The 22,687-nt window shown below is 51.3% G+C and overlaps 2 protein-coding genes across 2 annotated transcripts in view; one reads left to right on the plus strand and one right to left on the minus strand.

The window, feature by feature from the left end:
• Positions 1–5,806, minus strand: part of CATSPERG (cation channel sperm associated auxiliary subunit gamma) — a 43,215-nt gene extending 37,409 nt beyond the window's left edge. The window contains exons 1-5 of the mRNA XM_030544335.1: positions 5,442–5,806; positions 4,280–4,333; positions 2,717–2,861; positions 1,852–1,978; positions 782–851 (exon numbers count right to left, since the gene is read on the minus strand). Of these exons, the coding sequence (XP_030400195.1) occupies positions 782–851; positions 1,852–1,978; positions 2,717–2,861; positions 4,280–4,333; positions 5,442–5,735 (690 nt within the window). The 5' untranslated portion in view covers positions 5,736–5,806. The remainder of the gene's footprint in view (positions 1–781; positions 852–1,851; positions 1,979–2,716; positions 2,862–4,279; positions 4,334–5,441) is intronic.
• Positions 5,807–7,663: 1,857 nt separating this feature from the next.
• On the plus strand, positions 7,664–15,854 carry PSMD8 (proteasome 26S subunit, non-ATPase 8). Its single transcript, XM_030544653.1, has 7 exons — positions 7,664–7,832; positions 10,223–10,295; positions 10,705–10,807; positions 12,068–12,233; positions 12,839–12,939; positions 14,325–14,436; positions 15,172–15,854. Exons 1-7 carry the CDS (start codon positions 7,677–7,679, stop codon positions 15,307–15,309), a joined length of 849 nt encoding a protein of 282 aa, XP_030400513.1. The 5' UTR covers positions 7,664–7,676; the 3' UTR covers positions 15,310–15,854.
• Positions 15,855–22,687: the final 6,833 nt, after the last annotated feature.

Below are 22,687 nucleotides of genomic sequence, written 5' to 3' on the forward strand. Positions count from 1 at the left end.
CCAATGGCAGCAGAGGAGAAAAGGCCAGGGTACACGTCTTCTTGTTTCTCACCTTGGCACTCAGGTCATATCTACACTACTGCTTAGGTCGCGAAAAAAACAGTCCCCTCAGAGTGTCCGGCTGACATAGCTATCACCATTCATGGGGGTGGGTTTATGATGTCCATGGGAGAGCTATCTCCCATTGGCACTGAGCAGCTACACGAGCCGTCTGACGGCGGCTCGGCCGCAGTGGTACAGTTGTGGTACAGTTGTGCTGCTGTAAGCAGCCAGTGTAGACATGGCATAAGGGTGCGTCTACACTGCAGTCAGGGTGTGTGACCATAGCTTGTGCAGCACACCCCGGCTAGCTTTAATCTAGCTAGCGCAGGGACCAATAGCAGGGAAGCTGTGGCAGGATGAGCATCAGCACCAGCTAGCAGCCTGAGTAAATACCCAGACTTCCGACCAGGCTTGGTAGAGAAACAATGGTGCCTAGTGGTTAGAGCCCTAAACTGGCACTTAGCAGACCTGGATTCTATTCCTGGCTCTGCTCCTGGCCGGCTGGGTGACTCTGGGCAAGTCACATTCCCTCATCTGCGCCTCAGTTTCCCATCTCTAAAATGGGGATAAAGCGCTTTGAGAGCTACAGATAAAAAGCACCATAAAAGAGTTTGGTGTTGTTATTCTAACTCATGTTAAAACTACTCTGTCTTCTCTAGGGTTTTACCTCGTATTCAGTAACACGAGTTAAGAACACTGTTTTTTTTCTACCAAAGACAAACCCTTAACCACAATTTACCTTCTCTCCTAGGGAAGATTGTAAACCGGTCTCAGTTTCCTTCACGTAGCCGTTAATATTCATAACAAATCTGTAAACAGCGAAGAAAAACGGATTAATTTTAAAAAATTGTTGTATGGGCCAAGGGCGTTTCCCACAATGCTTCTGTGCTTGAATGGAGTCATATGTTGAGGTGCAGGGCTAGCCCACATCTGGGAAGATCCCAACTGCTTCCCATGGACCACCTGTCTTAATATCATCAGCTCTTTGGAGATTTCCACAGGCCAAACATTTGCTCCTCAGAACCACCACAGCAGGGCTAAAAGCTGACCCTCCCCTGGCCAGCTGCTGTATTAGGAGTCTGAGCTGTATTCTCTCTCTAAACGCAGGGCACCACGTATTCCTCAAAGGGCCCAGTCCAGGGAGGTTCTGAGTACCCCCGAAGAGGAACTGAGAACCACCAATCGTCTTTAAAGTCAAGTGTGGTACAAATGTCCAGGGAGCATGGACGGATGGATAGACAGACAGAGAGACAGAAAGCCATGTATAGGGATGGATGGATAGATAGACAGAATAATTTTATCATCTATCTATCCCCTTATAGAGCTAGATCCATCTAGACCCATACGTTATCATCTATCTATCTATCTATCCCCATCCACCCCCTCTATCTATCTATCTCCACACACACCCCTCTATCTATCTATCTATCTATCCACCTATCCTAGGACCAACATGGCTCACACACCACTGCAAATATCTATCTAGCTGTCACAAAGATGCCTGGGGTGGGGTGGGGTGGGGTGGATGGACGGATGGAACTCCTCAGGTCTGTACTCCATCTGTACAGCGCTACACACACTGATGACATGCCATAAATGATTACATCAGAGTCATCCCAGATGGTCGAAGGGAAGAAGCCCAATTTTCCCTCTCTGCAGGTCCCCTTTAGGGAGGAGGGCAGCTGCCATCTCCCTCCATTTCAGCAGCTCTTCAACCCCTTGCAGGTTACTGAGGCAGCCCTGTGGGTCCTGGGCCGCCCCTACCACAAGTAGAACTAAGGGCACCCAGGCAGCACCAGCCCTCCTCACCTCTTGTCGTCCACTTCAAGGCCCAGGCCATTGCTCTTGACCAGGACCTCCATGACCACGCTCCTCTTCGTCATTGGCATGGGTGTGTACCAGCACATCCGGCAAACCTCCTCGCTGGCACAAGGCCCTGTCAGTGCCCGAGAGACATGCCCATGAGGCTTGGACACTCTCACATGAGTGGGGCAGGGCTGGTTCTCAGTCACTCCACTCCTGCTCCACTCCACTCCACTGCACTCCGGGGCAAAGGCGGCTTTAAACCCTTTAGGCTACCCATATTCGGGGGCTGTGCAAGGCCCGGCCCAGCCTCTGGTGTAATTTAGAGCAGCCTTGGGGCTGCTGTGACTTATGCTCTGCTTCTGATGGACGCAGAGAACAGCCATAGTGCAGTGCACTCTGGCCATTCCCTGGATCCAAGAGGGAGGGAGGGCGGAAAGGCTTGATCTGCCCCCTACACCCAGGTAGGATGGTCGCTTTCTGCCTCCCCATCCTTCTGTCTTGCTCTCATGGCTGCAGCAGCTCCTCACTTCCTCCAACAAACAAGGAAGAAGCCAGGGAAATGCCTAACTCCTTTCCCTCTAGGTGGATTCCCAGCAAGGTTACGGACACGGCTCTGGGGCCTGGCACAAAGCCTGATGAGCCATTTCAGTCCCATTTAAACCCTCAAAAGGAAACTTAAGCGGTGCCTGATCATTGGCCAATTTCTCAGCACCTGGGGGGGGGTACGTGGTGGTAATTTCACCCCCAGAGCAAAGTTAACTCAGGTAACAAGAGAGTAGATTCCTGGGCCTGCCAGGCTGTAATCCCAGCAATCACCTGCAGAGGCAACCCCTGTTATTTGCACTGAAATGGAAGCGAAGCAGAGTACCCTGGAGCCGGTAAGGGGCGCCTTTCATCTCAATCTGCAGCTCCTGGGGTTTCTGACGCTCTGTATTGACAGGCGCTTCAAACGTTACGGTCACAATGGGCCTCAGCCCCGTTAGGTGAGCACTGCGAATGACCTTCGTCGCATCCTGGAGGGAAGGAAGAGAGGAAAGAGAGAAGCTACCGTGCTGAGAAGCTGAGCTCCCAGCCCGAGCACTGAGCCAGCGCTGCTTTCATCGGCCTGGAGGATCACATGCAATCGCTGCTTGAAGCCCTCTGGTGCAGTTCTTGGGGGCGCTAGCCTGGGATGCTGGAGCCATGGGGTTAATTCCCTGCAAGTTGCTGCTCTGTGCCTCAGTTTCCCCACACATGAGATGAGGATCGAGACACTTACCCTTGTTGCTAAAGTGCCCTGAGACTGATGGAGGCAGCACATTATATGAGGAGAGGAAGGAGGGCCAAGTGGTATGGGCAAAGACCTTAGGACTTGGGAGACAGGAGTTCTTGTAACCTTGGGCAAGTCCCTTAGCTGCTCTGTGCCTCAATTTCCCCAACTATACAATGGGGAAAATAGCCTTTCCCTGCCTCATAGGGGTGTTGTGGGGATGAACATATTCAAGATTATGAGATGCTCAGATACTACAGTGATGGGCACCACATAAGTACCTGAGGCCAGGCTATGCAGACGGGAAGAGGGGTGATCCCTGACTGACAGAGTTGGGCCAGCAGAAGTCCCTAGCATAGACACGGCTCTGCCAACAAAACCATTCCCTTCCCACTACAGCCTGCTTCCCTTGCCGGCGGTGGTGAGTTTACTGAAACAAAACACAGCTTTGCCAGTACAGCTGCATCCACACTACGAGCGCCTTGTTTGTGTTGTGGACCTGTATTCCTATACTGCGGTGCTGGGGTAGGCAACCTATGGCACGTGTGCCGAAGGCGGCACGTGAGCTGATTTCAGTGGCACTCACACTGCCCGGGTCCAGGCCACCGGTCCGAGGGGCTCTGCATTTTAATTTAATTTTAAATGAAGCTTCTTAAACATTTAAAAACCCTTATTTACTTTACATACAACAATGGTTTAGTCTATATTTTAGACTTGTAGAAAGAGCACTTCTAAAAACGTTACAATGTATGACTGGCACGCGAAACCTGACATTAGAGTGAATAAATGAAGACTCAGGCACAGCACTTCTGAAAGGTTGCTGACCCCTGCGTGGTGTAAAGCACTTCTAGCACAGACCGATACCTCCAAAGAACACCAGGCGGGGCTGTTTTTTCAGTCATTTCCGGATTCCCGGTATTTTGTGGCCATAGCAAATTCCCAGCAGCCGCAGTTGTGACAGTTAAAATGTTACACTAGTGAGAGTCCAGTCACATGGTTATCTGGAAGTGTCATGTAAATAAAAGAAGAAATCCTTCCAGTGTAAAGAATAACATGTACTAGGAATGATACCACAAACGTTTCACGGTTATGACTAATTACACCAACTTTTAAAAACAGCAGTGGCACGTGCAGACCCTAGTGGCTGCACACTCCAATTGCAACGCAAGCTCTTTACTGTACCTGAGTGATGCAGGTTAGACTGATTTTCAGGTAGTATGGGAAGCCCAGGTAGTGCTGTCAGAAAGGAGAAGCAGACGGTTCAGAAAAAAGCTTTGAAACTTTGGGTCGACAGGTGCTAACCAGGCCTTTTCCTCTAGTTCAAAGACAAATTGCAGGGCTGTTTAATGGTCAAGGTGAAATTGGCTGTTAGCTCTCTGTCCATTTCCCAGCGTCCATACCACACTGCCCAAGTCATCAGAAGAGCTGGGAACAGACCCTGCAAATCCTGACTCTCGTTCCCCTACCATGGACCACTCTCCTTCCCACAGCTGTGAATACATCCTACTCCCCTGTTCCAACTAACATACCACACTCTTCTCCAGTAGATCACCTTCCACCATTCCAGCGGCAGAACAGGAAACAGAACCCAGGAGTCCCCTGCTCTAAAAACAAGCTTGGCAGAATTTGATTTTGATTTTTTTATAATTTTGACGGATAATATCAATGTGGATTTTTAAGCATTTTAAATTTTTTATTGATTTAAATTTTCACAGCTGTGGGAAATTACGGGAGGTCAGCCAATGGGGCGGTCAGACAATAATTACTTAATGACAGTAGATGTTGAGATTCAAAACATTGACACTTTCTAGGTGTTAAAACACAAACTGTCAACGTCACATGTCCAAATATGCAAAGTACGTAGCCTAACCCCAAACTCCAACAAGTTCTCAAGCAGCTTTTCTCTTACTCCGCTGATCTGTAAATGTTGATTGTTATCAATGGCTGTTTTTGTCAGTTTATGTGTATGATATTTACATTTATTGACATTTACCAACAGAAATCGAATCCTTCCAAGCCTATCTAAAAACTCCACAGACCACACGGATCCTGCAGCCATTGTTAAGCATCAAGACTATTGGTGAAGCTTCTCCATGCTGCCACAGAAAAAATAAACTTTCAAAATCAATGATTTTTCGGGGGCTGTCACGGTTTTACAACAGTATAACTCCATTGACTTCAGCGGAGTTACTCCTGATTTACACCAAGCAAAGCATGAAAAGAATCAGGTTCTAGCTTTGTTCAAGTCGAGTAGGTAACTTTGACTAGTGGGAAGGTTTAACAATTAAGCCCTGTTCTATATCCCCCTTCCCCCTGCCAAGCCTTCTGAAAAAGTCACACTCACCGAATTTTTATCATTCAGGTCTATGGCCGAGTCTGTCAGATTCTGGAACACAGAAGCTACGCTAGTGACTGGGTGCTGCCTAAAGAACACAGCTTGGTCCCCACCTAGATTATCAAAATCGTTGAGCACAACTTTCCACTCGCAGTCCTTCAACAGCAGGCAAACCTGCATGTGCAGCAGAACCAGCAGGGCAAAAAGATGCTGCATATTCTGCGTCTCTTGGTTTCTACACAGGGACCCTGAAGAATAAATGAAACATTGAAGCTTTCTGTCCACTTCATCAAGAATAATCATATTTAACCTTGATATAGTAAAACACTTGACTGATCTAGCTATGAAACTGATATAAACACTTCACACAGTGATTACTTCACACAACACCGAAATGAAACCACCTCTGGAGTGGGACGTGGCAGCTCTTCTAGAAGGGAGCACTTTATCTATTAGTAAAAGGCATGAAAGGCAGTAGCTGTTTACATGGTTGCTCTCCCAGCAATGAAATGTAGCCAGCTCTGGGAGGGAGCATAGCAGCTGTTTTTACCAGCACACAGCAATAATACACAGCAGTTTGGGATGGGAAGTGAAGAAGAATACCTCTATCCAGCTGAAACTGCATGAGGATTTTTGGGAGGAGGCAGTGTTTAAAACTGAATTGGAATGCAGTGAGGAAAGAGTTTCAGAGTGAACTGGAGGTCACAGCTTGGAGGAGTCTTTAGGCACTTAACTTAAATACTTTTGTGCATCTGGGCCTGAATTTAGAATTAACTGCCTCCCACTCCCTAGGATCTCCAGAGGGATTTCAGTTTTGGGGCCAGATGCTCAACTGTGTCAATCAGCACAGCTCTATTGACAGCAATAGATCTATGTCAATTGACACCAGCTGGGGTTTGTGTTAAAACCATGAACACCCAGTTCTAGCTGGGTTTTGTCTTGAGATCATTTAAATTTAAACTTCCCTGTGAGTCTGAGAACCTAAACTCATCAAAAGTCCATGTGACCCTAACCCAGCTCTAAACTGGAGTTCTACATAAATCTTGTGGCTCTTTTCTAGGGATCAGAAACAAAGCTAGTACTGTGGTATTGGAGGGTGTTAATACAGGAGATAACTAAGCAGCACAAGTGTGTGAAATCCACTAGGATAGCAAGTTTTATATGAAATCTTCCCTACTGGTATGTGCAGAGAGCAGCTAGAATCGGGTGGCTGATGTTATGGCAGGTATGGGACGCCACCTGGTGGAAAACCATAGCGGGAAGACCTAAAGGAGATTCCGAAAAATGTAGTTACAATGACAGCCTCAATATCTCCCACCCAAGGGACCCAATACACCTTATAAACATTTAAGGAACACAGCCTTACAAAATAATTTGGCATAGCACAGGATTAAGAGTGCATGTGTGTACAGGTTAGAGCCAGGGGTTGGAACTGGGACTCCTGGGTTTTCTTCCTGGCTGTGCCACGGACTCAGAGACCTAGAGAAGGCAAGTCACACACACACACACCGTGCCTCAGTTTCCCATTGTGCTAATTCTCACAATTTCATCATGAGTCTCATGATAATTTACTAAAGCCCCTGGTCCTGAAGAATGGACTTACAGGAGAATCTCCACTTTCATTTTTAAAACACCCATTTTTAGCCTTCGCTTGTGGAGAACAGCTTGGAAGGCTCCAGGCCTGCAGGCTAAGGAAGAGAGCCCAGTAATTATCATTTTAACACCATTTCACGAGGCTCTGAAGCTGGATTCATGGTTCTGGAATTCCCCCGGCCTCCCTATGATGTCACATCCCCCCTCACATCACATCCCTCCTCCTTTTCACGTCACAGTCCCATATGACACCAGCGCCTCTCCCCTCATGACATCACATCCGCTCCCCTCAGGGTATCATTCCCCCCTCTTTCCCGCCCAGTGACGTCACATCCGCGCCCCTCACGATGGCGCATCGTCTATCCACGTGACGTCACGTATTTCATTTGCCTGACGTCACACACAGCCCAAATACGTCACACACCCCAAGGCAAACGACTTCCCCCTCTCACTCTGCGCGCGCGCCGCCCGACCGTTTTTGATGACGTCAGACGCCGCGCGGGGTTAGATCAGCCGTCTTCGTTGTGCGTCACCGAGGCGCCGGGCCGCCCTGTTGGCTGCTGGCCGCGGTTGCCATGGCGAGCGGCGGCCGTAAAGCAGCGCGGCGCCGGCGGCCGTAAAGGGGGCGGCCCGCGGCGCGGCTGCCGACTCATGGCAGCGATGGCGGCGGCCGGGCTGGTGGTGAACGGGGCGGACGCGGCCGCGGGGCTGAAGGCGGCGGCCGGGATGTACGAGCAGCTCAAGGGCGAGTGGAACCGCAAGAGCCCGAACCTCAGCAAGTGCGGCGAGGCGCTGGGCCGCCTCAAGGTGCGGGGGGGGAGCTGAGAGGGAGGATGGGGCGGGGGGAGCTGCGGGGGGGAGCTGAGGGGGTTGGGGGGAGATGAGAGGGAGGATGGGGTGGGGGGGAGTTGCGGGGCGGGGGGGAGCTGAGAGGGAGGATGGGGCGGGGGGAGCTGAGGGGGTTGGGGGGAGATGAGAGGGAGGATGGGGCGGGGGGGAGCTGAGGGGGAGGATGGGGTTGGGGGGAGTTGCGGGGCGGGGGGAAGCTGAGAGGGAGGATGGGGTTGGGGGGAGTTGCGGGGCGGGGGGGAGCTGAGAGGGAGGATGGGGTTGGGGGGAGTTGCGGGGCGGGGGGGAGCTGAGAGGGAGGATGGGGCGGGGGGAGCTGAGGGGGTTGGGGGGAGATGAGAGGGAGGATGGGGTTGGGGGGAGTTGCGGGGTGAGGGGGAGCTGAGAGGGAGAATGGGGTTGGGGGGAGCTGGGGGTGCAGGGATAGAGAGCCTGATTGGGAAGGGGGGTTGGAGCTGGGAAGTGGGCTGGAATCCCCTGAATGTGGGGAGGAGGTGTTGGGTCTGCACTCTTCCCTCACCCCCAATGGTGCTGGCTCATAGGGATGGGCCGCTCCTCTGCCGAGGGGGAGGGTGGGGACTGTTGTGCTGCTGGAGGGGGAGCCGGGGAACCCAGCAGTGGGGGCAGGGGAGAGAAATTCTGGAATCTCCTAGTGGGGCACAGGGGGGAGCCCGGAAGCCTTTAAGTTGGAGTGATTGGGATGCCTTAACAGGGAACCGCCCACCCCACTTTTCCCCATTGAGGGCCCTGTTGTTGTGCCCTAGGGGCTGGCATCTCTCCATCTCCTGAGTTTATCTTTGCTCCTCTGTACCACCTTCGGCTTCACCCCTGTGATTTTGCCACTGCCCCAGTGGAGAGCAGGGTAGGAGGCTTGTGGGGCTCCTGGTCAGTCTTTGGCAGGGTGCTTGCCCCTACAGAGTAGTGAGGCTGGATGGCAGGCAGGCAAGGGAGAATCGGGACTGCGGGTTAGTTGGGGAGAGGGAAACATCATCGAGGAGGCAGTAGAAAAGAAGCCCTCTTGGGGGGCAGCATGTCTTGAACACATGGGGTCCAGGCAAGAAGAATAATGTGGGCATCCAGTGTGTTGTAAAATCCTCTGGCCCTGGTGTGGCTGCTGCTTTCTGGACAGAGTCTGGGTCCCAGCAGAAGACCCTGTATATCCTGTGTTTCTGTAGGGTCCCTTGGACCAAATGATCCCAAAACACTGCGTGGAAAGTCCACTGAAATGCAGCCACCTCTGGGGTGGTAGCTGTTGAGCGACCCTATGGCAGGGCAGCACGGTAGCTTAGGACATGGGAGGTGAAGAAGAATCCTGTATTGGACTGAGGGCGAGGAGAATTTAGGGAGGCTGAGCTGGAACTTGGAATCTGAGCTGGAACTTGGCTCAGCTGATTTCTTCTTAAAATACGTCTGAGATATTTGGTGAATGATCCTCAAAGTGCCTTTTTTCCAAGGAGACTTGGCACCTTTGTCTCCATCTGAGCAGGCCGGAGCCTAGAGCTGTAGCCCTGTGTCAGAAATGGGGTGGGGGAGAGAATTGTGGGATCCTGCAGGAGGTGGGGTTGGTGAGTCAGAAGGTATTGTCTGCTCCCCACGGGCCGTTTGTGCCTTAATATTTACAAATCTCTGCACAAGTGCTGCTGTCGTGCCTGCTGAGTCACTAGTGAGCCCAGTGCACCAGCATCATGCTAAGGTAGGATTGAGGCGAGCCCAAGGTTGGGGCCGCCTGTTAAAGATCCCAAGGGACTGTTTGTAAGAATTGGGGTGTTTCCCAGGCTGGAAATCAGACAGGAGTACTGTAGTACTGGTAAGTGACTGTAGCGTTCCACCCCAGAAGTGGCTGACGTGAAGGAACCCCTGGTATTGCTGTAAGTGTTTGAGGCTTAGGATTATTCCGCAGAACTGAGCACTTTGAAGAGTCCAGCTTTAAACAGAAAGTTGTTCTGCACCTCAGCTGTAGCAAGGCTGGTGCTCCTCCATAAGCGTGTGTGTGTTAAAGCTTCTGTTGACCATAGTGCTGCTGAAAGGGGCTAGTTGAGCGATACCAAAGGCTGCTTTGCCCCCAGGATGGGTACAGCCAGCGTAAGCATGCCTGCCGTCCACCCCCTCCGCCAAGAGGGGCCGCACCTGGCAACTGAGTTGCCGAAGACTCTGGTGTACTCAGCCTTAGCCTGCCAACCAGTTGTGTGGCAGGAGTCTCACGTGGTGGCCACCTGGGCTGCAAGGAACTGGAGTGATCCCCATCGCAGGAGAACACGTTCAGGCCCTCACAGCCCTTGGTGGAATGCTAAGTCTTGGTTGTCCTAGTGTCCGGTCTTGTGTAACGCGTCTCTGCTTTTCTGTTCTAGCTAGCCCTGCTGGAGCTCAATTTCCTGCCTACTACAGGCACAAAACTGACGAAGCAGCAGCTTATATTAGCCAGTGAGTATCATCTCTGCATTCCCTAGAAGGAGCTGGTCCTGTCGTGTCTCTCCCACCCTTCCTCCCCCTGCCCCCCAATAGCAGGCTATGCGAGCTTAGCTGCAGTTTGTTTCTGTGTTGCATGGCAAATGGCCAGAATGCACTGGATCTGATAGCCTCCTGACTGATACTTCTAGTGAAAGGGCAGACTCCCCTGATGAAGGGGGCTGGCTGCAGTGCTATATGTGGTGGTGGTTTCCTTCCTGACCATGGGCCCCTGGCGAATGAGATTTGTTCAGCCCTGGTGTCGTTGCAGTGCTGTGAATAGATAAGGGAGCCTTTTGAGATCTCGGTCAGGCGAGAAGCCCCACTGCCTGCTCTCCATCAGTCAAGCTCTCTTATTCTGCCTTTCCGTCTCTCTCTGTGCCAGGGGATATTCTCGAAATCGGAGCCCAGTGGAGCATCCTGAAGAAGGACATCCCATCATTCGAGAGATACATGGCTCAGCTGAAATGCTACTACTTTGACTACAAGTAAGGTCGGACCCCTAGGGTCTTGTAGGGTAACCACTGACCCCTGTAGGGTGAGAAGCGTTCCCATCATACGACACCCAGTCGTACCGACCTCCTTAGACCTTCCTTGCTGGTAGTGTGAATGCGCATGGTTTGGTTCAGCCAGTCTGGTATATTGGATGCCAGTGGCTCCTTTGTTCCTAAATCCTATCTCCTGCCATGCTGGATTGGATCCTGGTGGCGGCTCTGGTCCAGTCTCCTGCTGCAGTGAGTGGCTCAGATCAGTGGGTCCTCTAGTCAGGGAGCCCGTCTCTGATAGCAGCCCAGGAGGGGTGCCCCAAACAAACCCATTGCACGGGCACAACACAACTAGCAGCACCATGCTGTTCCCTGGGAGCGATCCTTTCTCAGTCCTGGTAAGTCTCCCAGATATCTTAGTTCTCTTTTAATAATGAATGTTCTAAATGGATGCAAAAAGCCAAACAGAAAAACTGAATTAGACCGAACCAAAAGCTTCCTGCTATCGCTCAAGGACTGTGTTGACATAATGCCTGTTGAGTGAGAAAACATGGGCTCGGAATTAATAAAACCAAAACTGGTGTGTTGGAAACTAGTCCTAATTGGTGGCCAAATTAATGAGGGGATGGGCTATTCCACCCGTCATTCTCTTTTTTGGTCCTTAAAGAAAGCGATGGGGGTAGGGGAGAAAAAGGGGGGAATAAGCAAAAACAGACAGAGGCTATTGGAGCGAGCTTCATCATAGCTGGTACCCCTAGGCTCCTCCATCCTGCTCCTGGGAGATGGCTGGGCCAGGGAGAGAGGCCAGATAATATCAGCACCTCTACCAGCTGCTGGAGCCCAGCCACTGCCTGGGGTAAAACAGGATCAGACTTTAGCAGCAGCGGTGGCAGCTCCAGCACATCTCAGCGAAAATCTTTGCTTTTCCCAGAAAGGACTGTTACCACCTTTGATAGCATTAAAAAACCCGGCTGAGCATCTCATTCCTTCTAAAAACTCTCCGGCTAGAGGCAAAGGGACCAGGGGATGCTGCTAGAATGGAAAGCCTTATTTAAAGCTTTACATTTTCAAGGCTTTCAAGGTTTTTCCTTTTATCTATACCAGAAGGTTAACAGGCTGCTTAATGGTGTATGTGCCAGGGTACTAAGCGGGCTGGGCTCTTGGGATCCCTACTCCGGATCCTTGTTTAGTGTTAGACAATGACTGGGTTCTGTTAATATCTTTGGGCCTCTACTGAAATTCATACACTGCTGTTTCTTGTAGGGATGAGTTGCCGGAGTCCGCTTACAAGCATCAGCTGCTAGGACTGAACCTGCTCTTCCTGCTCTCCCAGAACCGCGTGGCTGAGTTCCACACCGAGCTAGAGAGACTCCCAGCGAAGGACATCCAGACCAATGTGTACATCAAACACCCCGTCTCACTAGAGCAGGTAGCTCCCGCCACGGCCTGCTCATCCCGCCGCTGGCCCTGCCACTGCAGCGTTGGTGGCCTAACCCCTTTCTGCCCATGGTTTTGGGTTACCATTGTTGGCCTTTCTAGCCTACAGTGGGCTGGGATCAGGGCGTGGCTGTCCCCTTGCATGGATGGGAGCCATCCAGCCAAAGCATGAGGGGTACTAACCAAGTAGCAGCTGCCTGGCAGCAGTGAGCCAACAACCCAGCCTGGAGCTAGGGAACACGGTGCTGCTACAGCTGCCAGCTTTTTGGATGAGCTGCAAAACAGGCCCTGACCACTTATGAAAGATTCCCAGCATGCTCTTGGGTAGAACTGGAGCGTTGCCCCTCAAAATATAGTGCCATCCTGCTTTTCTCGCTGTTTCACTGAGTCCTAGCTTCTGGGCCAGTGTTGTTGTGCACCGTTAAACAGCAGCCACGCTGCAGCCTAGAGGTGGTCGCATCTTAGTGGTGGGTGGAGGCATGTGTGTGCATGGCATAACTCCATTGGGGAGTAAGGTTAAAGTGGGCCTGGCTCCAGGAGTGACTAAGCCAACCCCCAAGACAAACATCTTGAATCTCTGCTTCTCTCTCGGGCTAGTATTTGATGGAAGGCAGCTACAACAAAGTGTTCCTGGCGAAAGGCAATATCCCTGCTGAGAGTTACACTTTCTTCATCGACATCTTATTGGACACCATTCGGTGAGTCTTTCTTTTCCTATTGGCTGCTTCGATCCACCCTCAGCGTGGGCTGTTAAAGAGAAGCCATTAAAGGGAACCCAGAGCATGCAGGAAAGAACCTAATAAGATGAAGAGCAGCTAACAAGCTAGGGCATCGGTGTCTTGCCATCATGAATCAGTCCAGAGGAATTTATTTTCCCATTGGAACGTGTTGGGGAAATTGGAATTTTTCCAGGTGGTTGCAAGGTGCACGCTGCTATGGAAGTGGCTTCTCTTCCATTAAGTGTATTATGGTAGCACTGAGGTGCCCAAGTCACGGATCACTGTGCTAGGAGCTGTACAAACACAACGAAACCCCTGGTCCTAAAAAGCATAGCTGCTGTGAAGCAAACTCACGTAGGAAATAGCATGTAATACATACTTCCTGTAACCTCCTAGCACTTTCCAAATCACCATCCCCTCCTGTCCAGCACATGCCCACAGCCCAGAAAGGGCTAACCTCAGGGAGCCCAAGCATGGAACGATTTAGGATCTGAGAAAGTTAGGAGCGGCTGGAATACAGGGGTGGACGGAGATCCTTTCGACTGGAAAGTACTTTTCCATAACTGTGTGAATCCTGCCACAGCAGTATGGCAAAGATTCTCCTAAGTGCCCACTGATTCTGGGTGACCCACTTGAGCCCCCTTTTCAAAGGGCCCTTTAAAGTATCTGTCCATATCTGTGGTGTTTTTCTGGTCCCTTTTACCATAGTGTCTGAGCACCTCACAGGCTGTAATGGATTAATCCTCACATCCCCCCTTCTGGCAGGGCTGTTACCCCATTGTTACAAATGGAGAAACTGAGGCACTGAGCGATTGAGTTCACGCAGCAAGTCTGTGGCTTGCGTTTCAGCCAGAAACTGGGTCAGGAAGGGATTTTTTTCCCCCTTCTCTGGTGTGGGGTGTGGGTTCCTGACCTGGTTTATCTGGGTCTATCTCAGTCACTTCACTGCCGTTGCAGGGGCCTTGGGCACTGATGCCTCCTCTGGCACACAATAGTTTAGTCTTCTATGGGCTGAGATACTTTGGTCTCATTTTGGCATGTGCTGCTGGGTGGGGCTGATGGCCTGTGCCAGACAGGTCAGACCAGCTGATCTAGTGGTCCCGCCTGCCCTTACCCTGTGATTGACTCAAAGGAATTGAATGCCAGTTTCCTGAGTCCCAGGCTAATCCCCTAACCACTGGGCCATCCTTTCTTGTCTCAAGTTAGGCTCTCCAAATCATCCCGTGTGTGTGAGCCTCTTGGCCTAGCCGCCTTCCTGTCCACCTGTAGAAATCCAGAAAGCCCACTGAGTTCTGTTGCTGCTATATGTCTCATGCTGTTTTCGAAGGCATAGGTCTAACCACCTTGTTTCCCTTTGGTGTCAGGGATGAAATTGCTGGCTGCATCGAGAAGGCTTATGAGAAAATCCTCTTCAACGAAGCCACCAGGGTTCTGTTCTTCAACACCCCCAAGAAAATGACGGAATATGCCAAGAAGGTGTGTGAGCCGCTGTCGCTGAAGAGAACCCCCCTGTCAGCTGACCTGTGGCCGTGTGGGCAGCAGAGTCTGACCTGCTGGCTTTGTTGACAAGTCCATTTCTGCTACTCTTTATTCCCGCTAGTCCTCTAAAGCTGCCACAGCTTTGGCAGGCTGAGCCAGATTTGTGCCTGACTCGTACAGTGGCACGATGGTTAGCTAGTAGAGCTGCTGGGAATACAGGGCTGTTTGTTTTTTCCCCACAAAACACTTGGGCCAAAACCGTCTATTCAAAACCTGTGCCGCAGTGCCTCATGGGAGTTGTAGTTCACCAGTCTTTTGCTCCTGGCCTCTGTGGACCAGGAATTCTGGCTGAACTACATCTCCCATGATGCACCACTATCTCCCCTCTTGGTAAGGAGTGGTGAATTGCAGGGGTACCTGGCTGTGGTGTATCATGGGAGATTTAGTCCAGCCAGACTACTGAGCCATGAGCAGTTCCCCCTGTGATCCCTGATGCTGACACAGAAGCCAGGACGGTGGTTCTTAAGATCTGAAATCCCCATGGTGTAACCTATCTGGAAGGGTTGAACTGGCTGGGATTCTGGCCTGCACCTCCAGGAAGGTGGAAGGGTTTCAAGCCACCCTCTGAAGAGGAAATAATGCACCGCAGCGAAAGCCTTGAAACCGATAAATCATGAGAGGACTTGAAACTCTTAAAATTCTAATAAAATGTTCTTTTTCCCTTTATTTTAGCGCGGTTGGGTTCTGGGTCCACACAACTACTACAGCTTCAGCAGCCAGCAGCAGAAACCCGAAGACACCACCATCCCGTCGACAGAGTTAGCTAAACAAGTCATTGAATACGCCAGGCAGCTAGAAATGATTGTCTAGCTGAGCTCCGCCGGGACTCTTTCCTCACCCCTGCCCTGGTCCCCTTGTTGTTTTATTGTCTTACTCCTGTTCCCAGTAACCTGTTCATTTTTAAAACTATTTAAAAGGTTTCTCCGGGACAGCACAGTTACAAATTGTGAGCAGCCAAGCTGCCTCGTTCCCTTATGCAGACATATATGTCCCATGAGCAGGGAGGGCCTTAAGGGGCCACACTGCTGTGGGCTTCTCTCATTCGTCAGCATGGGCGGAGGGCAAGACCCTTTTAAAAACCCTTCTAAACCCAAACTCTTCTCCATGTGGTGGACCCACTTTCCAGCCCACAGCCATTAACACCCGTGTTCTGGATGCTGTGATACGGGTGATGGTCTCTATTCTACCCGCCTCCATCGAGCAGGGTAGAAGGGGCATGTCAGATTCTAGTCAACAAATGGTTAAGCAGCCCCCGAGAGCCATCATTAAAGTGTGTTTTGCTTCATGTTCCCTGCTCCAGTTGAGTCATTTAAAGGGACTGTGTCAGTTTAAATAAAACAATCGTTTCTTGTACAGATGCATTTCTTCGGTTGTGGTAGCATGGGAACCCCCTGAACTTAAAACACTCCATAACGTTAAGGTTGAAGAGAGTTGGGCACCCAGTTAACGTGACTAGAAAGCAGACATCTAACACTTTTGGTGGCTGTGAAAGGTCAGCCTGGAAATCTCTGCTGCTCCCTGTTTGATCTTGTTTCTCTGGGCAATGAAATGAGACTCTAGAGGAAGGATGGTCTGGGGGTTAAGGTGTTGGCTGGGACATGGAAGACCCAGGTTCATTCCCTGCTGTGCCACAGAATCCCTCTGTGACCTTGGCCACTTCACCTAAATACACCTTTTGAGGTGCTGGGCCTCAATTCCCCCTTTAAAAGGGAGATCACAGCGCTGCCCTGCCTCAGGGGTGGTGTGGGGCTCTGGTACTATGGTGACAGGGACCATGTAAGTACTGGAGACAGCTAGGCCCTTTCTCGGTGTTCTCCAAGGCTGTAGGATTTGGTTACATCAAGCACAGGGGCATGTTTATAGCCAAACAGACTGGAGGACTGTTTTTGTGGGATTTAAAAATAAAATAAATATTGGAAATATTTGTGTTTGTAAAATCTTCTAGAGTTAAAACCTAACCCCCCAGCAGTCCTGGCTGGCTTCCTTAACAGTGTGGCAATCTGGCTCTGCCCAAAACATTCCCATCGGGAATGCCAGACCTTAGCTTGCCCCCTCCGAGTTAAAACACACGAGTTTCAGCTCGTGCCCCTTTGCTGGGCCAGTTTCCTAGAGCTGATGCCTTTCTCTGTTTTTCACATGACTAGACAGAAGGGAGGGGGTTTGTGACCAGGCCACAAGCCTCTGTCTTCCCTTGGAATTCAGTATCAAATTCAAGCGCAAGGGGCAGTTGTCTTAATTGTTCTGAGGGAGGGTGCTAATACCCTGGCAGGGGAAAGCTGCATGCATCAGATTACAGCCTTGGTTCGTGTAGGGGCTGCTGTGTCCAGCTGCAGAGCTCCCAGGGGGAGGTTGTACATGGCTACATCCACCCGGCATACACGGGGGTGCAGGCCAGACACCACAGGAGCCATCCCCAAGTGCGCACCTTGCCCAGGCAAAAGCTGGTTACTTCACGACTGAATTTCACCTTGAGTCTGAAGATGATTGTGAGCTGTCATCATCATTAACAGAAGGGGAACAAACCAGCCATCCTGCTCCCTGAGAGGCCAGTTTCGAAGGACCTTTCGTTTATTAGCTCCCTGTCTCTCTAAAGCACCTTTGCACGGGCACCTCTGTCACTCAGGTACTGCTGTCTGTGGTTGCAAGGGAGCAAACACAAATTGCAGCTGTTAAAGGTCAGGTGTCCTGCTGAGGCAGAAACATCACTGAAGGGAGCAATGCAAATGTTTAACTAAACTTTGGAACTCACCCCTATGTGGAAGTAGCAAGGCCCAGATGTTAGCAGGATTTTCACAGCATGGACCCAGCAAAGTGGGTGTGCTTTTTGCACGGGTGTCAGTGACTGCACCGGAGGACTGCTTCCCGCTCCCCTGAAGCTGTTGCACGATGCTGCAAAGAAAAAATTCAAATCCCCCCCCCCCCCATTTTTCAGTGACATTTAAAATGGAAAATGTGACTGCTAAGGAGGTAAGTTCATTTGGCATAGGGCGTTGCTCCTTGGTCTGTGTTTGTACTAGCACAGCTGGGTCCTAGCGGTCGTAGCTAGCAGGTGTGGGACTGAGCAGCTGAAATAATAATGCCCAGCTCTTATCTAGCACTTCTCAGCAGTAGCTCTCAAAGCGCTTTTCAGACTTTAATGTATTTATCAAAGCCTCCCAGCGGGGGAGAAATCTGGTATAACTATCATAGGGGTAGTGGGGCACGGTGCCCCTGGCAACTGGGTCGTTATTCTGGAATAAAGTCACTTAGCCTGGAATAACTACTCTGCTTTTATTCTGGAGCAGTGCCGACACCGTAGAGTGAATAGCAATAGCAGAAGAACTATTTTTCTATCTTCGTGCTGGGAAATCTCTCCATGTGGATACATGCTTTGAAAATTCAGGCCCTTTTCAAGATCTTAACCCAAAATGCAACATGAGGCCTGATTGTTTAATATAGAGGTTTGCCCTGGGCCGTTGCGTTTTCCCTCTTTGCTGCTGGGGCATGCTGCAGCTCTGTGCTGCTGCTTCCCGTGGGGAGAACAGCTGGGACTCCTGCCTAGGCCATGCAGGAACTTGTGCTGGCTGAGAGGTGGTTTCAGCAGGTGGGGGACAGCAAGACTGGAGACTGCCCTTGCCTAGAGCTGGGCGCAGCTGGGCAAGCTTCTACTGGCTGGTTCTGCGAGTGCTCCTCACTCCCAACACACAGCCTCAGCTACGCTAGTCCTGGGCCCCAAAATGTCCCCGTTGCACCGTTCCTGTCTGGTTGGTTCTGCCAATGCACCTTCAATTCCCATTCCAGCACCTCCCACTGCGGGGTCCCATGCTTTGTGGTGTCTGTCAGCCAAGCGCATTGCATGCACCTGGGGATCCTCCCAACCCTTCATTCCCTCCACAAGCCCCCTGTGTACCACCCTCCATTACCCCTCTATTTCAAGGACTGCCTGCACCGCCCATGTCCCCAGGGACTGTGTGCACCCCCATCTTCCCATGGCATGTGGGGACTTATCCTCCCTACACTGATCTAGGTGGATGGGGTGCGGCGCTGGACCGGGGTTGTGTCCGGGCTCTTCGCGTGGAGCCGCCGCCTCCTCACTGCCCCCTTGCTTCCCCCTGGGCCAGTCTCTCTGCTGCCGCCGTCCGGGAGAGGAGGCGAGCGGCTCGGACCGCGGCCCCCGCTCCTCGCTCCCTCTCATGCGCTCGGACACCGGGCGCTGCTGGGGCCCCGGCCGGGCAGCGCGGGGAGCCCAGGCGGCCGGGCTCGGCGCCGCTCCCGCTCTGGTCTTGGGTATGTGTGGGTCTCTGCGTGGGGCGCTCCACGGGCAGAGGTGGGCGGCAGCTGTCACACGTGAGTGCCCGTTGCCTCCTCAGCTGGAGTCCTGTGGCTATGGCTGGGGGGGCTGGTCCGAGCCGCTTGTTTTCTGTGTTTCACACAGAGCGATTGGTTCAGGAGAAGAGAGGGGAAGAGGCTGTAGATCGTTCTTTGTGTGGTCGGGGATTGCGTTGTTGCGGTTGGCCAATTGCGTGATTAGAGGCATGGTAAGCGCGTGATTTTTCTTTTTGTCCAATTAGATTGCTAGCATGTATGATGTTAGCCCGCATGATTGGTTCTTATGTAACCAGACTTAACTATATAAGGGGGTAGTGGAAAAGAATAAAGGAGATTCCTGACTTGTTTGCAGCTGTGTTGACTGTGTGAATTTTCTTAGCTCCGCATGAGATACCACAATTGGTGACCCCGACGTGATCCGATCCGGCTGGACCTGGTCGGCGCGCTCGAGAGAAGAAAAGCGGAGGTAGCGGCCGCGGCAGGAGGTACCGAAGGAAGATCGGCTCCTGGTCGTCCGAGAGAGACGGTTGTGAGCTCACAGGTGAGCGGCCGCGCATATTATAAAAGGAAATATGGGTTCCGCTTTGTCAGCGGAGGAAAAAACGGTGCATGACTTTTTGTTATGCACTGCTGAGAAGCAGGGAGAAAAGATTCCCTCCGACGCGCTGTCCCAGTTGTTGAAGTGGGGACAAAGGCGCGGGTTTTTTATTACCCCAAGTACTGTTTTGGATACAGCCGTTTGGGAACGGGTGGGATCTGAACTATGGGAGTCTGTCTCGCATGGCGACAAAGAAGCCCCATCCCTGAGCCAAATATGGCGCAAAACAAAAAGGGTTGTAGAGACACTCGCCGCGGAGGCAGAAGTGCAGGCGGCGATTAATAATATTTTTCGGCGAAAAGAGGAGCCGCCCTGTGTGTTGCCGGTTGGCGCCCAAGAGTTCTTTGGGGGAGAAGAGACTGTAATTCCTCTAGCCCCCAGTGCGCCTGAAGTCGATCCTAGCACTGTCCCGCTCCCTCAGGATTCAGATGAATCCTTGGAAAAAATGGAAGCCATCAATGCAGGGACGGTTGAATTCCAGGAGGAGATCAGAAGGCAGGGTTATCAATTGCAAGAAATGTTAAATAAATTGTCCCAGATGGTCGGGGAGGACCATCCTCCACAATCTCGTACATTAAAGACTCTGCACGAAATGTCTGAGCCGGGTTTGTCTAATTTTCAGAGAGCTTATAAGACTAAACCGCCCAATAAAACCCCACCCTCGAGTGATGTTGTCACCCCCTGTCGTTGCTGCGGGCGTTGGGGGTGTAATGTGGAATGTACTGAGCGGGATAACCCCTTTGTGGGCAAACCACGGGAACTTGGCCATCCCTTTATTAATAAGCCACCAACATATTCTTCTGATGATGTGGGTCCAGGGTCTCCGGATCCGGTGCGGCGGTGGTGTGGGCTTATCAAGGAAGCCCACATAGAAGGAGAATTCTTACCTAATGCCTTCCCGGTTATTACACCAGACCCGAATAACCCTGCTAGGCGACAGTGGGCACCATTGGACTGGAAACTTGTCCGTGAGGCACAAAAATCAATAATGTCCTACGGCATGAATAATCCATATGTACAGTCCCTCACAGAGCAGGTGTTCATCGGACAAGCTATGTGCCCTTATGATTCGTTAAAGTTTGCTGACATGCTTCTAATACCCACTCAAAGGCTATTGTGGAAGGATAATTGGTCAAAGCGTGTGGAAATGGCTCTCATACGCAATATTGATTTGTCTGAGGACAATCCGCTGCGTTATGCCACTCAGGATATGCTTATGGGAACTGGAGTTTATGCGGACCCGCAACGGCAAGCTCGTCTTGATCCTCGGATTTTACAACAGTCGCAGGGATTGGCCTTGGCCGCTTTTAAGGATGTACCTCAAATGGGTAAACCGATCCCACCATACGCAAAAATTGTCCAGGATCCCTCAGAGCCTTATTCAACATTTCTTGATCGACTTAGAGAAGCAATAGACCGCTCCCCTAATTTGACGGCCGAAGCGAAGACAGCTGTTGGGCTCGATCTTGCTACACAAAATGCCAATGCTGTTTGTCGTCGTATCTTGGCTACCTTGCCAAAAACTGCTTCCCTGACAGAAATGGTGGAAGCTTGTAACAGAGCGTCGGTGTACGAGGAAACTGATAAAGCGGAAATACATGCAAAGGCTCACGCATCAGCGTTGGCAGTGGCCCTACAACCTTTGGTGAGGCCCAGTAAGCCTTCCCGCCCGTCGGGGGTTTGTTTTGCGTGCGGAAAGCCGGGGCATATGAAAAAGGACTGCCCAAGTAAAAATGTACGGGCAGGAACCGAAAATGCAACGAAGGCTTTTGCAGGAACTTGTAACCGCTGTGATAAGTTTGGACGCCGTGCGTCTGAATGTCGATCTCGTTTTAAAAAGGATGGCACACCGCTTCAGGGAAACGGGACGCGGAGCGCCCGCCGGGGGGGCACGAAGACACAAGAGTCCCCCAACCCCAAGCCGGTTGTTTGGAATACCTTACAGGAGCCACCCGAGGAAGTGCCGGAGTGGACTTGGCCACCGCAGCAGATGTAACATTAGAAGATGACAAAGTACAAATTGTTCCATCGGTAGTAAATGGCCCCTTGGGGTACGGACTTAGTGCTCTCTTAATCGGCCGCTCTTCTATGTCCAAGCAAGGGCTTTTTGTGCTACCTGGTCTTATCGATGCAGATTATACCGGGAATATCGGAATAATGGTCTGTGCCCTCTTCCCTCCAATCAATATTGCAGCCGGCACTCGTATTGCCCAGTTAATTCCATTCCAAAGCTCCGTTCCAAAAACTAAACTGACAGAGCGTGGGTCCCATGGTTTTGGCTCTACAGATTCTCCACAGGTAGCCTTTGCCATGACAGTAACCCAATGTAAACCTTCACGGATGGTGCGTCTACAGGGCCCGGATGGCCGCCAGATCCGACATGAAGCCCTTTTAGACACTGGGGCCGATGTCACTGTTGTTCCAATTCAATTTTGGCCTGATACCTGGCCCCTGCAGGATGCTATGACCTCGGTTAGAGGTATTGGAGGGACCCAACCCACTCGCATCAGTACGTACTATATTACAATCTGTGATGACGAGGACCCTGCTACAACAGCAAAGGTGCGTCCTTACGTTCTTTCTGCTCCCGTCTGGCTGTTAGGCCGTGATTGTTTAAGTCAGTGGGGGGTTGTTTTACAAAACTCCCCTTTTGCTTAGCGGCCATTGAGGGGCGGCTGAACCTACAGTTGGAATGGTTAACTTCTACTCTGGTGTGGGTCGCTCAATGGCCGTTACCAGCTCACAAGCTCGCCCATGTACAAGAATTGGTCCAAGAACAGCTCGAAAAGGGCCACCTCGAACCTTCTTTAAGCCCCTGGAACACTCCAATTTTCACTATTCCCAAAAAATCGGGAAAATGGCGTCTCTTGCATGATCTGTGGGCAATAAATGCGGTTATGAAAGACATGGGAGCCCTTCAGCCAGGCTTGCCTACCCCTACGATGCTCCCACGTGATTGGCCTCTACTTGTCATTGATTTAAAGGATTGTTTCTTTACAATTCCTCTTCATCCTGATGATAAGGATAAATTTGCTTTCTCGGTTCCTTCTGTGAACAAGGCCGAGCCCGCTCAACGATATCAATGGACAGTGCTTCCCCAAGGCATGAAAAACTCACCCACCATCTGCCAGCTTTATGTGGCCTGGGCGTTGCGGCCGCTCCGTCATGCACATCCCGAATGGCTTATCTACCATTACATGGATGACATTCTTTTTGCTGGAGCAACTCTTAATACTGAAACGGCCATCTTGGAAATTGCTTCTGTGTTACAATCTGCTGGCC

The sequence above is a fragment of the Gopherus evgoodei genome, unplaced genomic scaffold (genome assembly GCF_007399415.2).
Source record: "Gopherus evgoodei ecotype Sinaloan lineage unplaced genomic scaffold, rGopEvg1_v1.p scaffold_34_arrow_ctg1, whole genome shotgun sequence".
Lineage (NCBI taxonomy): Eukaryota > Metazoa > Chordata > Testudines > Testudinidae > Gopherus > Gopherus evgoodei.

Excerpts from the sequence above, each read along its gene's own strand:
- PSMD8 (XM_030544653.1), top strand. The coding sequence starts at position 7,677 with ATGGCAGCGATGGCGGCGGCCGGGCTGGTGGTGAACGGGGCGGACGCG. Across the intron at positions 7,833-10,222 it reads AGGCGCTGGGCCGCCTCAAG|CTAGCCCTGCTGGAGCTCAA; the intron begins GTGCGGGGGGGG and ends TTTCTGTTCTAG. Across the intron at positions 12,940-14,324 it reads ATCTTATTGGACACCATTCG|GGATGAAATTGCTGGCTGCA; the intron begins GTGAGTCTTTCT and ends CTTTGGTGTCAG.